We start from the raw sequence: 13,521 nt of genomic DNA, 5'->3' as shown, positions 1-13,521 counted from the left end.
TCTCGCAGGAGCAGTGACGCTATTCAAATCCTTGTATCCCCTTATTGTGACACACCAACACAAAGATTTCTCACTCTGCCTCCCACACCTCATCTGCTGGCTATGCCTACACACACATTACCAATTCAGGCAACTCAGAAACGCCAATAATACTCACAAACACATTCAACTTCCGCTGCACTACATCGTGCACACACATGCGACACGGTGGATATTTACCTTGAGTGCGTCCTGTGTGTCATCCAGGCAGTAGACTCTAATGTGATACTCCATGGCAGGGCAGGTGACAGGGCCGAAGATGGCTAGTTTCAGGCGCTTGGTGGTGGCAGCGCTGAGAGACTGGCCCACGAGGCAGTAGGTGCCCAGTGTCTCCGTCAGGATGTGGCAGGCCTCGTCGTCCATTTGGATGTAGCAAGGTGTGGTGAAATTTTCTTCCCCTACCACCACTACGTCCTACAGCGTGGTCAGAAAATAGAGAAAAAGCAGGAGGTAATGAGCTACAAGAGACAAAAACAGTCAAAGGTTTTTGACATAATTTTGCGTGGTAGTGATTGCAGTTGGAAAAATTACAATTATAAAGTGGAAAAAAGATGAAAACAAAAGAGGACATGATTAATTAGCATTTCTAATTAGCCCACATCTGTCACTCTGGCTCTGTCCCACCTAAGTTTCTATGTTTTCAGTTCATTGTTACCGTCTGTGTCTCCAAGGTCCATTATCAATCTTATGTTCTTCTATATCCAATTCAATACTATTTCGCTCCTAGAAAATACTATAAAAAATACATATAGAATGAGTCCAATTTGCAGTTTTACTTTGTCAGAGAGTCATTTGAACAATGGCCTTCTCCATTTTTGTGCATAATAAAATGTTTAGCAATGTGCAGGGCTATTACAGCAAAAGCATAAAAACTAGTACAGTTTGTTCCCTAGTTTAAATGTTTTGAAACTGAGCAGAAAGTTTGAGTTTATTCCATTTTTGTTTTGTCGACACAATTGTTTTATCGACTGTCTACGTACGATCAGTGTAATTAAAAACCTGAACCTGTCAGAGCTGTTATTATGAAAGTGGAATCATTAGTCACAGGTATGACATAATTGTTTTGCCAATTGGGGAATTAGTAGCTAATTTGGAAGCAGATATGTGGTGAGGAGCTGGTTTATCTAGTTTCATGTTTAGGTCTTTCAGTTCAGTTTAACTGAAAGTGAACTGAATTTAAATTTTATTTTAACGGGGAAGTACAATCGAGGGTCATGGCCTTCCCACATAAGCTGTGTTCTTTTAGAAATTGCACTTTGTATGTGTGTATTACTAGTGTCTGACACTCTACCATTGTGTATGTGAGGTAATGGATGACTGAGTATCAAGGCCATTTGCAGTTGACCCCCGTAAAAGCACTAATGCCAGGACATATTTCTCTTTCATTAAGACTGTCTGGTCTGAGAGGGCTTATGTGACCCACTCTCTCTCTCTCTATCTTTCGCTTTCTCTCCATCTCTCTTGATCTTGCTTTCCCTTTCTCTCTTGCTCTGTGTCTTTCTCTCTCTAATCCAAACACTCCTGTGAGTAGCACACTGGCATTAATTCAGCCTATTATGAGAGACAGAAGAGGAATTACAGTATTTTATTGTGAGTTAGGCCGTTTAACAGCAGTATTATGGCTGATCATTAGACTCTTTCACTGCTCCTGGGGGATGGTAGTGGGGCTCCTTATTGGGGGATAATTAAAACACACAGTGGAAAAGTCGGCTTTCGCTTCACACATGTGTGTAGGCACAAACAATCAAACATGCAAACACACACGTCCTCACACACACACTCACACAGCATAATTTATTAACACATTTCTGACCGCATTCATCAGCTGAGATTTATTTATTTATTTATTTATTTTTAAGGTGCAGGAGGATAAATCTTTGTAGCGTTACTGATGCAGAAAGTCCCACATGTTCCTCATTACATGACCTGTCTTCCTCATCACGGCAACACCATGTTTCCTCAGTGACACAGTGTGCACATTTGTGCGTGTGCGATTCAACGGGGGAGGGGTGCGTCATCATCGATGCCAACGGAACTGATTATTCTCACTGGATGGTGAAAACTACGCACGCACACACACACACACACACACACACACACACACACACACACACACACACACACACACACACACACACACACCAACATATATGTAGGCTATAAATATATATAATATAATATCTGTGGATTACTTCAGAGTAGCTCATCTCTCCTGTTTCTACTGCACTGAACACATTTTGACAGAGCATGTCATATAAAGCAATATTTCACACATGCAGCATGAAGTCTGGCCTCAGTGGGAAGAGAAGCTCATATAAAGGAAGCTGCCATCACCTTGGATATTACCATCAGCATTTCTGACAGGTCAGAGATGTAATCAATAGTTATTTCTTCCTTAAAAATACTTAGTTTACACTGAGCTTTATTGGCTGCCCCCAAGTAATTCATCAATGTCACAAAGGCATGTGGGGCCTGTCTGGCAGTTTTTTCTGCGCCATAAGTCATATCATCACATCAGCTGTGGAGATTGTGCAAAGACTTCCTGAAAATGATGTTATTCGAGCCACTATTCAATGACGAGATGACTGAGGGCCATATATTGGATGGATATAGGCTGTTACTAAGTAGTGGGATTTTCAATATGTAACTCTATATCTTATGAATTAATGCCATAAACCAATGTAAACTAAAATCCAAATAAAAAAAAACAAAGCATTTTTGTGCTATATTGTTTTCGTACTGCTTTGCATTCTGCTTGCCATGCTGCAATCCAAATGCTTATGTTTCTTTTTTTTTTTTTTTTTATTTCAAGCACCTTTGCCTTTAAAAAGGTCTCAGCAAACACCTGCTCATGAGAATTCATTACAACCCACATGGAAGGAGAACTTACCCAGAAATGGTTTCTTGCCAGAAGAGAAAGTTGCTAATAACTGCCTACAACAAGGTTTGTCATATTATTATCTGAGGTGGTACTGACAGAGATTTTTGGAGAGAGAGATGACAACTGGACTATTTCTGACAAGTTTAAAGCAGTTTTCGTGATGAGGGTGGAGACATAGTTTCTCTACAAATGATCTCAACGCTAATTGGATTGTTTCTATGTGTGTGTGCGCGTGTGTGTTTGTGTGGGACAAGAGGAGAGGAGAAGGAGAGAGGGGATAGGCAGAAAGCATTCACACTGCTGCCCCCAGCAACCCAACTTATCATCATCAGCACTGTTAATGATGGAGCCTGCAGGCGCAGGGCTTCTAAAAACACAAACACAGTGCGCACGCACACACAAACACATGCACACAGACATAGGCACACAAACACACGCACAAAAATAAATAAATAAATAAAAATAGGCATTCATAAAGGTACAAGAAAACAATCTGGGGGAAAAACAGTCCCAGCCCTTCCCCTGCTATCACAGGTTTACTATTTCAGCACCTGGTTGCAACAGGGGTTTCCTCTGAGGTCTGAGCTGCACAAACAAAGCAGGGGAAGGTGATCCCCTTCAGCTCCCACCTGCTATCTATTCTATCTATTCTGTCTATTCTCCCATACCACTTCATTATTGTGTTTTGGTCTTCGCTCTTCGCCCAAGGTTGAGTAGAATTTTCAACCAAACCAAATGCAGTGTGGAATAATTTCAAGTATGATTCTTATTTCAGGTGACAAACACATCATTGTAATACTTCACATGACTGTCAAAAGCACATTTTCTGAAGACATTGGAGTCCTCAGCACAGTTTTCTTCATGCACCCCACATCTCACCTCCCACTGGTTCTGCTGTGACTGACTCTTGAGCTGGATCAGCCAATCCTGTTGGCCGTCACACACAGCGCAGTGATGCATAGTGATGATGACGGGCCGAGTCAACAGGGCCCCAGGGGGCCCACAGCTCACCACGGGGCTAAGGACTGCTTGGCCATCGTCCACTGAGGGCCTGAAGGTGCACAGAGAAAAACACACTTACACGTTACACACACACACACACAAATGCTGTTTAGCGATGATGTGACAGCAGTCTCGGTGTATGTGTGACATGGCAGAGCTGACAGGAGTAAACACAGCTTTGGGGCGTTGATGTGGCAGGCGGCTCGGCATACCTCATGTTGTCCTTCCTCTGAACCGTCACATACATCTCATACACTCTGCCCTGAGGAATGGCCCCTGCTGGAATTAGCAGACTCACCCCTGGGGAGCACAAAAACAGAAAGACAAACAAACAAACAGAGTTGTGTGTTGTCAGTTTGACCAGAAAAGTTTTTTGTCAATTGTCTGAGCATAGAGAGAGTCATCAGACCAGGATAAAACAAAAAAATCGGAATATTTGGATTATATACTGTATGTATGTTTACATTGTGAATCTCAGCTACAAACCCACGAAGATATCCAGTATAAATTAGACTTAATAGTTTATTGTTTAATGGTTTAACTTGTAATGGGTATATCACAAGTAAAGAGCAGTTAAAGCCTCAGTGCAAAGTGATAATTAGTTTTCTTAGAGAAGAATAGTAATGATGCCAACTCCCTTCAGTCTCACATGTAAAAATATGGCACTTAACTGCCTTTTCCCGTGGCATCAGGAAATGATGTGACATTTCATTTCTAAAATCAATGGTCTCTCTGCTCGTCATAGCGTTCTCATATTGCTGCAGCAAGCATGATTTACATTTTTCCATCTCAGATTGATTTGATATGATGTCCTGTCCGACGTGTTTTTTTTAGGACCCTACCCACTCCCACATCTCTCATGCATGCACACACAAACACACGCTGTTTCTCTGTCTGGAGGGGGGTTTCTCGGATAGCTCATTGATTTCCCATGTCCTTGTACTGAAGTTTTCAAAAGGTGACAGCTTCTCTTGCTAGCGCGCAAAGGCAATCACAACTCTGCCACTGGGACATCTCGCGCAGCACACTGCCACTCTCCCTCACAGCACAGCTTCAAAGAGATCGGAAATGCATTTTAAGATGCAAAATACCAAACAGCCCCACTGACAGTGCCACAAAATATTTCATTACCCAGACACACGAACGGATCAAATATCAAATGTGCTCTGTGCCTATGTAACATGATGAGGTGGCTGAACACAACCAGCAGCTGAGAACATTTTTACAGGAATCAAAATGAAAGAAGAAAAACTTAAGAAACTTAAGAAGTCGGTGTATCCTTTAATGTCGCTCCTAGTTTGTCTGAGCCTGTCGGCATGCATCTGTGGCATGTTACAAGCAGCCCGTATGGTTTTGAAGTGAGGACAGCATGGTTAATGTAAGCTGACTGAAACAGTACACCTCTACTTCACTACTCATGGCGCACACACCTTAGGTATCCATCAACCCTTGTCTAACTGTGTGCGGTCAACAACTGATAGGTTACATATGGCTTAGCATATTGTTTCAAAGTCATGTCTGTGTGTGTGTGTGTGTGTGTGTGTGTGTGTGTGTGTGTGTAAAGGTTATGTTGGCAGAGATGGTAAGGTATACTTCAAGCAGCTCAGACCTCATACATGTTAGACCATAATTCATATCGTACATATATAGTGTTTGGTTTTCTTTCATGCACTAAATACTGGAACATTTACAAAGATTAACAAAGATTAAGTTAGAGACAAACATACCAACACTCATAACTAAGCTGTAATATGCTCATATATCTCCATTATTTACTGACAGATGGAGAAAGTAGCTTTTAAAACGTAAATTTCTAAGTTTAAAGTGACTTTCTTTCTGTGCCACAAATCTGACACTAAAAGGCACTCAAATCACTTCATATATGTTCTGCCTTAAGGTGGATTTTCACTTTAAAGGTCCCATGAAATCATCAGTACTTGCCTAATGAGATGTACTTCCTGTTCAAACAGGCCAGTGAGGAGTCAATCTTAAATCAATGTACTGACATTTTGGAAAATATGATTATTTGCTTTCTTGCAGAGATGATGAGAAGATGGATTCCACTCATAATATGAAGCTGCAGCAGGCTACCTTAGCTTAGCATAAAGACTGAAAACATGGGGAAAACAGCCAACTTTGCTTTGTCCGTAGGTAAGAAAACCTGCCTACCAACACCTCTAAAGATCACTCATTAACATGTTGTATCTTCTTTGTTTAATCTGTATGAAAACCAAAGTGTAAAAATGACAAGTAGCTCTTTAATGGGGTCAATTTCTTGTGCGAGTACACTGACTTCTTGCAGTTGTCACCGTGCGGTTTCCAGGCAACTAGCAAAACCACTGGGAAGCCACTGCACACAGCCAAGAAACAGTCTCGGGGTTTAAGTGCCCATTTCATGGGATCTTTAAGGGTAACATTTTGAAGAAGAACATCATCATCACCAGCCTTTTATGAATTTATGAATGAAGAGCGTCCCCTTCAGAGTGTAGGGGAAGAGCTGATGGATGATCTCTTCTCCATGTCAAGCTATATTGCGCAAAGGATTTTATCCTTTCAGTATGTATGCACACACCCACACACCCCCACACACACATGTTCTTACATGTGCATAAACACAGACAGAGGTTATATTTCTAAATGCTCATGTGAGGAAAAGCCCGTGAGTAGATGAAAAAATGCAGCTCATAAGTTTAAAGATGAACTATGACAGAATTTGCTGGAAAAAAACAGATCCCTCTTTGATGAATCAGAACTAATTTATTCCTTTGTTATACTGTAATGTTTATCCCTGCATATTTTGAAATATGCAACCTGTTTGCCTGGTTAAAAGTATGAATATGAACAGAATTATAGATCAAAACACAAATGTCAAAACACTTCCTCTCATTGTCTGGTGCAATACCTGAGTTTGGCACAATGAGGTGTCCCCCCTGGGAGCTGAAGGAGCCCAGAGCAGTGCAGGATGGGTCCCTGGTGCGGAGCAATGTCTGGGTCTGTGTGCGACGACCCATCGTGCTGTCGCTGTTGTCCAGAAGGCAGTGTGGCAGCTTAGGTGACAGTTTAGAGGACAGTTCCCCTCCCAGGTCATCCTGTGGAGTCACTAAGCCGGAGGAGTTGTACACCTTAATCTTCAGGTTGGGAAGAGGGTCCAGCAGTGGGGAATTGGTCATGGGGATTTTGTCAGCCACATCATGGAGGGCGTAGACTGGGCCGCGGTACATGGCAGCCGCTGAGGTCAGGTCAGGCGGTGCTGTTAGGAGATCAGCTGGAAAAGAAAAGAATTGGACATCAGTCAAGCCGAGTAAATGTCTAAAGAGAAGAATTGCGGTCGTCAAATACTCTTTCCAACCGTGAACGTGGAGGAACTGGTAACTTGAAACCAAAATAACCACGAGAAAATGAAATGTTGGCAGCAATCAGGAAGACCGCTGCCTGGCTTAACTCATTTGTTTTTCACTCATTAGGGAAGTCCACTCCAGCACCAAGAAACATTACTCCATCTGAGAAGTTATAGGCGCAAGCATCTGTGATGAATCACTAACAGATGGCATCACTAACACTCATTTTACCCGGCAGGTACAAGGATGAATGTTCAATAGCTGGAGTGAGTAGGTGGAGTGAGGGCAGCGGGAGCTCTTCGTCCTTCAGCTTCTCCACCACCTCCTAACTCTCACTGTTTACCGACAGTTTTTAGATGATACAGATGTTAATGAAAGTCACAAAAGTTGTTCAAAGATATGATAGATAGCCAGAATAATAACTTTTTGATGTCTTCACCATTATTGTTGATAGTATTTGTAGTAGTCATAATGTTTGTTATTCATTATCATTAATGCTGTTACTGTACGTTCAGTAGCATAGATGTGGTAACATTACTGTGATGCATTCAGAGATGTGAGAAGATACACTTTTTCCATCAGTGACCACAATCACCTTCTTTAAAACATAATGAGGTTTGATGTGTTTTCAGATCCTGGCTTTAGTCATTGGACTCTGGCATCTATTGATTTGGATAGCTGGAGGCTAAGATCAAGATAATTATGAAACATATTTGTAGATAGCCTAATTATTTTATAAAAGATTTTTAAACCTGTTTAATCAAAGGAAAATCTGAAGCATTTTAAGTATTATGTATGTGTGTACTCAAAATTTGGAAACAATAACAATCAATATCCATCATAGATTCTGCAATCTAAGTGCCTGTTGCTTGCACACATTACTTCTTCTGGCCTGGTGCTGGAATAGTTTGATATCACTGAATCTCACATTGACAAGGACATAAACAGAAAGAGCACATTTAGCAGGGATTTTGGCTCTAAATACCAATTGAGCATTTGCTACCCAAGCAATTAAAATCTTACTTCCCAGTCTCTGCTATTTGTCTGCTGTTTTTTTTTTTTGGGTTTTTTTCATTTTTTCACTTTGTCTTTTTCCTGCTCCCCAAACCCCAGACTATTTACAGTGCAATTACTGTGATCTGTCTGTTTCCCTGCTGTCTTTTTGCCCAGCTCACTGCCACCTGTCCTCATCCCTGCGGTCTTACTTTTAAGTCCTGCGTCACAAGCCCAAATCTAATTACGGTTTAATATGCGACATGCAGACTGGCCTTATTAGGCTTTAATGATGGGGCATAGTTTGGCCTCCCATCATAACGACAAGCAGTTTAATAGTTTCATCACCTCACCCGCACAAACATGCTGTCTGTGTTTCTCTCACAAAACTCCTAGCGCATCTACAGTCAAAAGGGCACATTTACATTCATATCATCACTAACACACATGTGCTGGCAGAGTCAAACATATCCCACCAGGTTAATGCTATGAGTTGCTAATGCAAGTAATTCCCAATGCCTGACAAAACAGGTGTGCCATCTAGAGCTGGGTATTGAATCTTAATACTGTTTTTGGTGCAGACTGAAATGTGTTTGTAGCACCGAAAATTGAAAACTGTCAGGATCGAATGCCCGTTCAGATTTGTAGTCTTGTTTACTTATGTTTCAATCAGATATTTACTGATATAAATTAGAACTTTGCCAAGTTCATTTTATTTCATTTAAGTAAAGAGACACTGAGACATTTAACATATTAAGTTTTTTTTCCCCCTTTAAAGTAGCTATTCTCTGTTGACGAACATGGTTTCTTGCTGGGAGTGGGTGGTGGTGATTGTCACTTGACAAAAGCTTCTATAGAAAAAAAAGAAACATTCATCTGGTGCTCACTAGCTCACTCACAGGTGATGCAAAAGACACTTAAGCCCATACGAGCAGGAAAAAACATACGCACAAAAACAAACACATATATCTCTCCAGTGTCACACCTTTGCGGGAAGTCTTGATGCTGACTGGCTGGAAGCCACCGTTGAGGGCAGAGGAATCTATGATATCAGAGTCGAAGTCCCGGTGGTTCTTCCTGTAGATGAAGAGCGCCACGACGACAGAGATAACCAGGCACATGATCACGGCTATCACAATACCCACATACAGAGCTACATCATCTGTACTGGGGGCCACTGGATGAGGGGAGGAGGGGGGGATTGTGGGAAGAGAGACAAAACACAAAGAGAAAAATGGTCTTTTAAGATCTCATAAGTTCATATCAATGGCGTTAAGCTGTCTTTCTCAATATGCAGAAGCTGTGATGAAGCCATTATCAGAAGACCAATATCCTGGTTTAAGATTGAGCCGGATATTAACAACCATCTACTGGGAAATAAATGCATATAGTATAGCTCTGGTCTTTTTTTCTTTTTTTACATTGAAGTTAATGCTGACCTGCTGTGGCAATCAGTCTGTGTGTTAATGGTAAAACAATGTCAAAAGTGAGGCATTTTGAAACACAACACTGGGTCTTTCCCACCTTTCAGCTTTGCCATTTAACATTTAATTTCCACTCTTACACATCAAGAAATCTGAGAAAAACATATGCATATGAGTTATAACTTGTATCCATGTTAGTGACTCACAGATTAATATTTCTCTTAAGAAGCCACATTGTGTTTTGTGTGTGTGTGTGTGTGTGTGTGTGTGTGTACCATGCATCATAATGATAAGATTAAACAACAAAATAAAGATAATGATGACAAACTCTGTGCGCAGCAGTGCAATTAATAAGTAAGGCTGCTCCAGTGCAACCCAATGACACGCTGTCCTAACAAGCAGGCTCTGAAGAGAGATCAAAAGTTCTGAAGACGGAGATATAGATGTTTTCATCTTCAAATTACCGTCCTGTGTGTTGAAGTTCAGAGTCTGTCTCTGTCTTTGTTCTTCCACACTGCAGATAAGATCTAGACATAGCTTGCATTTCTCAAATTATCTTTCATCTCTGTCTCCCTCCCAGAGTCTTTTCTGTCCACTTTCCAGCTGGAGAAACCTCTGTGATTACTAGGCCTGGCATGGATATAGTGGCTGTTAGAAACGCAGACTCAGACAGGCACTCATTACAGATCAGACCTTTTAATGGATGCCTACTGACGGTCTGAACTCTCTGTGGTGTTTAGTGAAAAATGTCCTTCACTGTCACCAAGTTGATAAATGGGGTGAAACTCTTCTTTAGAGGGCATGTGTGTGCCTGTGTGCGTATGTGCATTGTCCAAGGTATGAATGCAACTGTACATGTCAGGGCATTGTACAAAAAGTCAAAGACCAAAGCATATAAATGATAAGAACAAATAGATTTTGATTTGAGTATGCAAATGGAGCAGAATCTACACCAGTAGATGGCAGCATCAGACATCAATCCATACACAGCACTTTGAGGACCTTCATGATGGCCGAGCATTTGTGTAAATTAGCCTTGTGTGTCTCAGGGATGCAGATGGCACTCAGTCTGTCACTTGCGCTCTCTTGCACAAAGGAGTATAAAGGAGTAGAGGAAGAAAAGCAAGAGCAGAGTGCTTTTGTGACGAGTGAAAGACATAAGTTGTGTAATTTTTTATTGCATACTTGATATAGTAAGTAACTGTGTTTTCTTCCCGCTAGTTATGACTTGATTTTCTTGATTAAACAAGCGCATTATTCAACACTTAGTCCATTTAAAAGAGATTATATTTCATGCTTTTAGAAAATCCCTGCTGAACTGAAATTGGGTATGACCTTCACTGGGGTATTCCTTACAATGACAGTATAAACATGGTGATTAAAAAAAATTGATAGTTTCTTTAGTTTAAGATGTACTGAAAGGCCACATTTAAAGAGCCGGGGGATTTAATACTCTAGTAATTTCAAAGACTTCATTTCTCTCAGTCCCGAGGAAGGACATGTGTGGCCTGGCACTCTCTTTTCAGCCTTAACAGAGACATCACATTAAAAGGGAATGTCAAGACACATCCTTATATACGTTTGGCCTCTAATCCTTCCTCTAGCACAGACATGAACAGAAAACAGAGCAGGGAGCCAGTGATGAAAGTCTGAAAATGTAATTTCACTGCGCTCTCTCTGCCAAGCTTCCCTGCAGTTATTTAACATATATCCCCTCAGTCGAACAATCTTCCATCCACGCTTTGATGATAAAGGCAGCAACCTGCTAAGTGTACGCATTAAAATGTATCACTTAGATTAATACATCCCTTTGAACATGAGCCATTGTCGGAAAGGGAAAAGTACAAGAAATGGAAATGAAAGGGATTATTGAACACTCCATTCTCTGTGAGGATGCAGAGATTTACAGAGGGAGGGTGAGATACAAAGAAACCAGACTCAGCGCCTGAGCTGACAGTGAGGTAAAGTGTCAGGATGAAGTTCATGAGGAGCAACAGGGTAAAGGGCAGTGTCAGCTCTGACTTACAGAATAGTAACATGGCTGTGAACAGGCAGCGAGACAGCAGAGACACATTAGGAGAAAGGACAGAGCAGAAATCAAAAAAGGGAAATGCCCTGAGGTGGTTAAATGTAAGCAAAAAAACAAAAACAAAAAAACTGAATAGTGGTAATGAAATGTAAATGCACAAGAAAGAACAATGGCATACATGTATTTTCATTCTGTTTTTCAAGACAAGTTCTTCTTGTTTTGTTTCATTTTTTAGTGCAGAAAACATGAAATGTCACTGTTTGCAAAAAAACGGTTTTCTGATGATTTGTCTGAGACTATGTGCGACTGCAAATTCCTTGTGCACAACCTGCCCATGAAGTGATTGCGAAAAAACCAGAAACATGAGAATGAATGGAGAAATTATGTAAAAAAAATAATAATAATGATATCAAAAAAACAATAACTCACATGAATTTCCCAAATCACTCTTGTCTTTTGCCTCAGAGGACTTCTGATATAAGGAACCTTGAAGAGAGGAAGGGATTGTGGATGGGAGAGAGAGCAGGAGAGGTAGAGGGGGGGGTGTGGTGGGAGAGGGATGATGAAAATCAAATTTAAGCCAACAGAAAAACAAACTCAACAAATGAGACAGCAACAAACTCATGAGTAGGAGTGATGACACAGGGAAGCGATCTTTCTTGATTTGGCCCCTCCTTTCCAGATCTGTATACAGAGTATAGAGATGGATGAGAAGAGCAGGGGGAACATGGAGGCTCTGTGAGGGAGTGGCATGATCCATCAACTGGGCTTAGTGCCTCAGCAGCAGCAGGACTGATGCTGGCAGGTGAGGGGAATGGAGGGGGCTGATAAAGTGTGGGCTCCAACAGAGTCAATAGAACCTACAGCCTTGCATCTGTCACTGGAAGGTGGATGGAGAGGTTGGTGCACAGGATAAAAGGAACGATTATGTTAGGAAAGCAGGGAATGGAAAAAGGTTGAAGGACAGGGATTTGGAGGAAAAACTTCAACACTGATGGTTTTTGTCCCCAACTGGGGCTGTGGTTGGCTTTGTTGTGGCCAGGTAATATGTTGAAATGGAGTGGAAAGCAGGCGACAATGGCAGCCAGGGATAGTACACATAATATTCAGTCTCCCTGGGACATCCATAAACAACTATACAAACAATGAAGTCCTTATTGGAGAGGGAGAGAGCCACAGGCAGACAAGTGGACCGACAGGAAAATCAATGGCTTGATAAATGGGGCTGGTGTGTACATGTAATCAGGCAACAGGGAAGCCGGGCTGGAGCAGGGGGAGGTGACTGTCAGGGTCAGTCTAACTGATGGCCCATTTGAACCCATCCTGTAGAGTTTCTGTTCTTCCTGACTGAGTGTACAGTATAGCAGGGTAAAGGCACGCTTCAGTGGGTGGGCTCCTAAGGAAACCTCAGAGAGAGGCAGATGACAGTTGCTCCTTACTAACAGTATAGAACTGGGGAGTAAAGGGGACTTGCACAAGAAATCATTGTCTGCGTTTAAGTCATTACTTCTTTGAATATGGCAGATGTTCAACCTCAGGGAAAGCTACTGTCACCTGGCAGAACTGATGTCAACTGAAGGTTCATTTTTTGCATCTACTACTTCTTGGTGGTGTATCTACATAAATGAAAATGACAATTCTATTTATTTACATTTAAACAAATCTGTTCAACCACTTGTAAATACAGAGTAAATCCCATGTTCTTGGAAAGCTGAGGCGAACCCTTGATTTCCCAGTCTCTGTTGTTTGATAGCAATAAAGCATTTGCCCTTGCTGGAGTGTGCGCTCCCCATTTTCTAGATCAATATGTCAAGA

At 41.5% G+C, this 13,521-nt stretch overlaps 1 protein-coding gene across 3 annotated transcripts in view; it reads right to left on the bottom strand.

The window, feature by feature from the left end:
* Positions 1-13,521, bottom strand: part of unc5cb (unc-5 netrin receptor Cb) — a 109,361-nt gene that overhangs the window by 4,636 nt on the left and 91,204 nt on the right. For 2 of the 3 annotated variants that reach the window (XM_071466837.1, XM_071466838.1), the window contains 5 exons: positions 9,239-9,430; positions 6,825-7,187; positions 4,135-4,222; positions 3,800-3,971; positions 220-453 (listed from right to left, as the gene is read on the bottom strand). In XM_071466837.1, coding sequence (XP_071322938.1) covers positions 220-453; positions 3,800-3,971; positions 4,135-4,222; positions 6,825-7,187; positions 9,239-9,430 — 1,049 coding nt within the window. Of the gene's footprint in view, positions 1-219; positions 454-3,799; positions 3,972-4,134; positions 4,223-6,824; positions 7,188-9,238; positions 9,431-12,135; positions 12,193-13,521 lie in introns of all 3 variants that reach the window. The other variant, XM_071466836.1, reaches the window with a different exon arrangement.

This window comes from Trachinotus anak, unplaced genomic scaffold (assembly GCF_046630095.1).
Source record: "Trachinotus anak isolate AG129_WGS33_773 ecotype Australia unplaced genomic scaffold, CSIRO_AGI_Tana_v1 ptg000028l, whole genome shotgun sequence".
Taxonomy (NCBI): domain Eukaryota; kingdom Metazoa; phylum Chordata; class Actinopteri; order Carangiformes; family Carangidae; genus Trachinotus; species Trachinotus anak.
The sequence above is the reverse complement of the archived record's forward strand: the minus strand, read 5'-3'. Positions and strand labels throughout refer to the sequence as shown.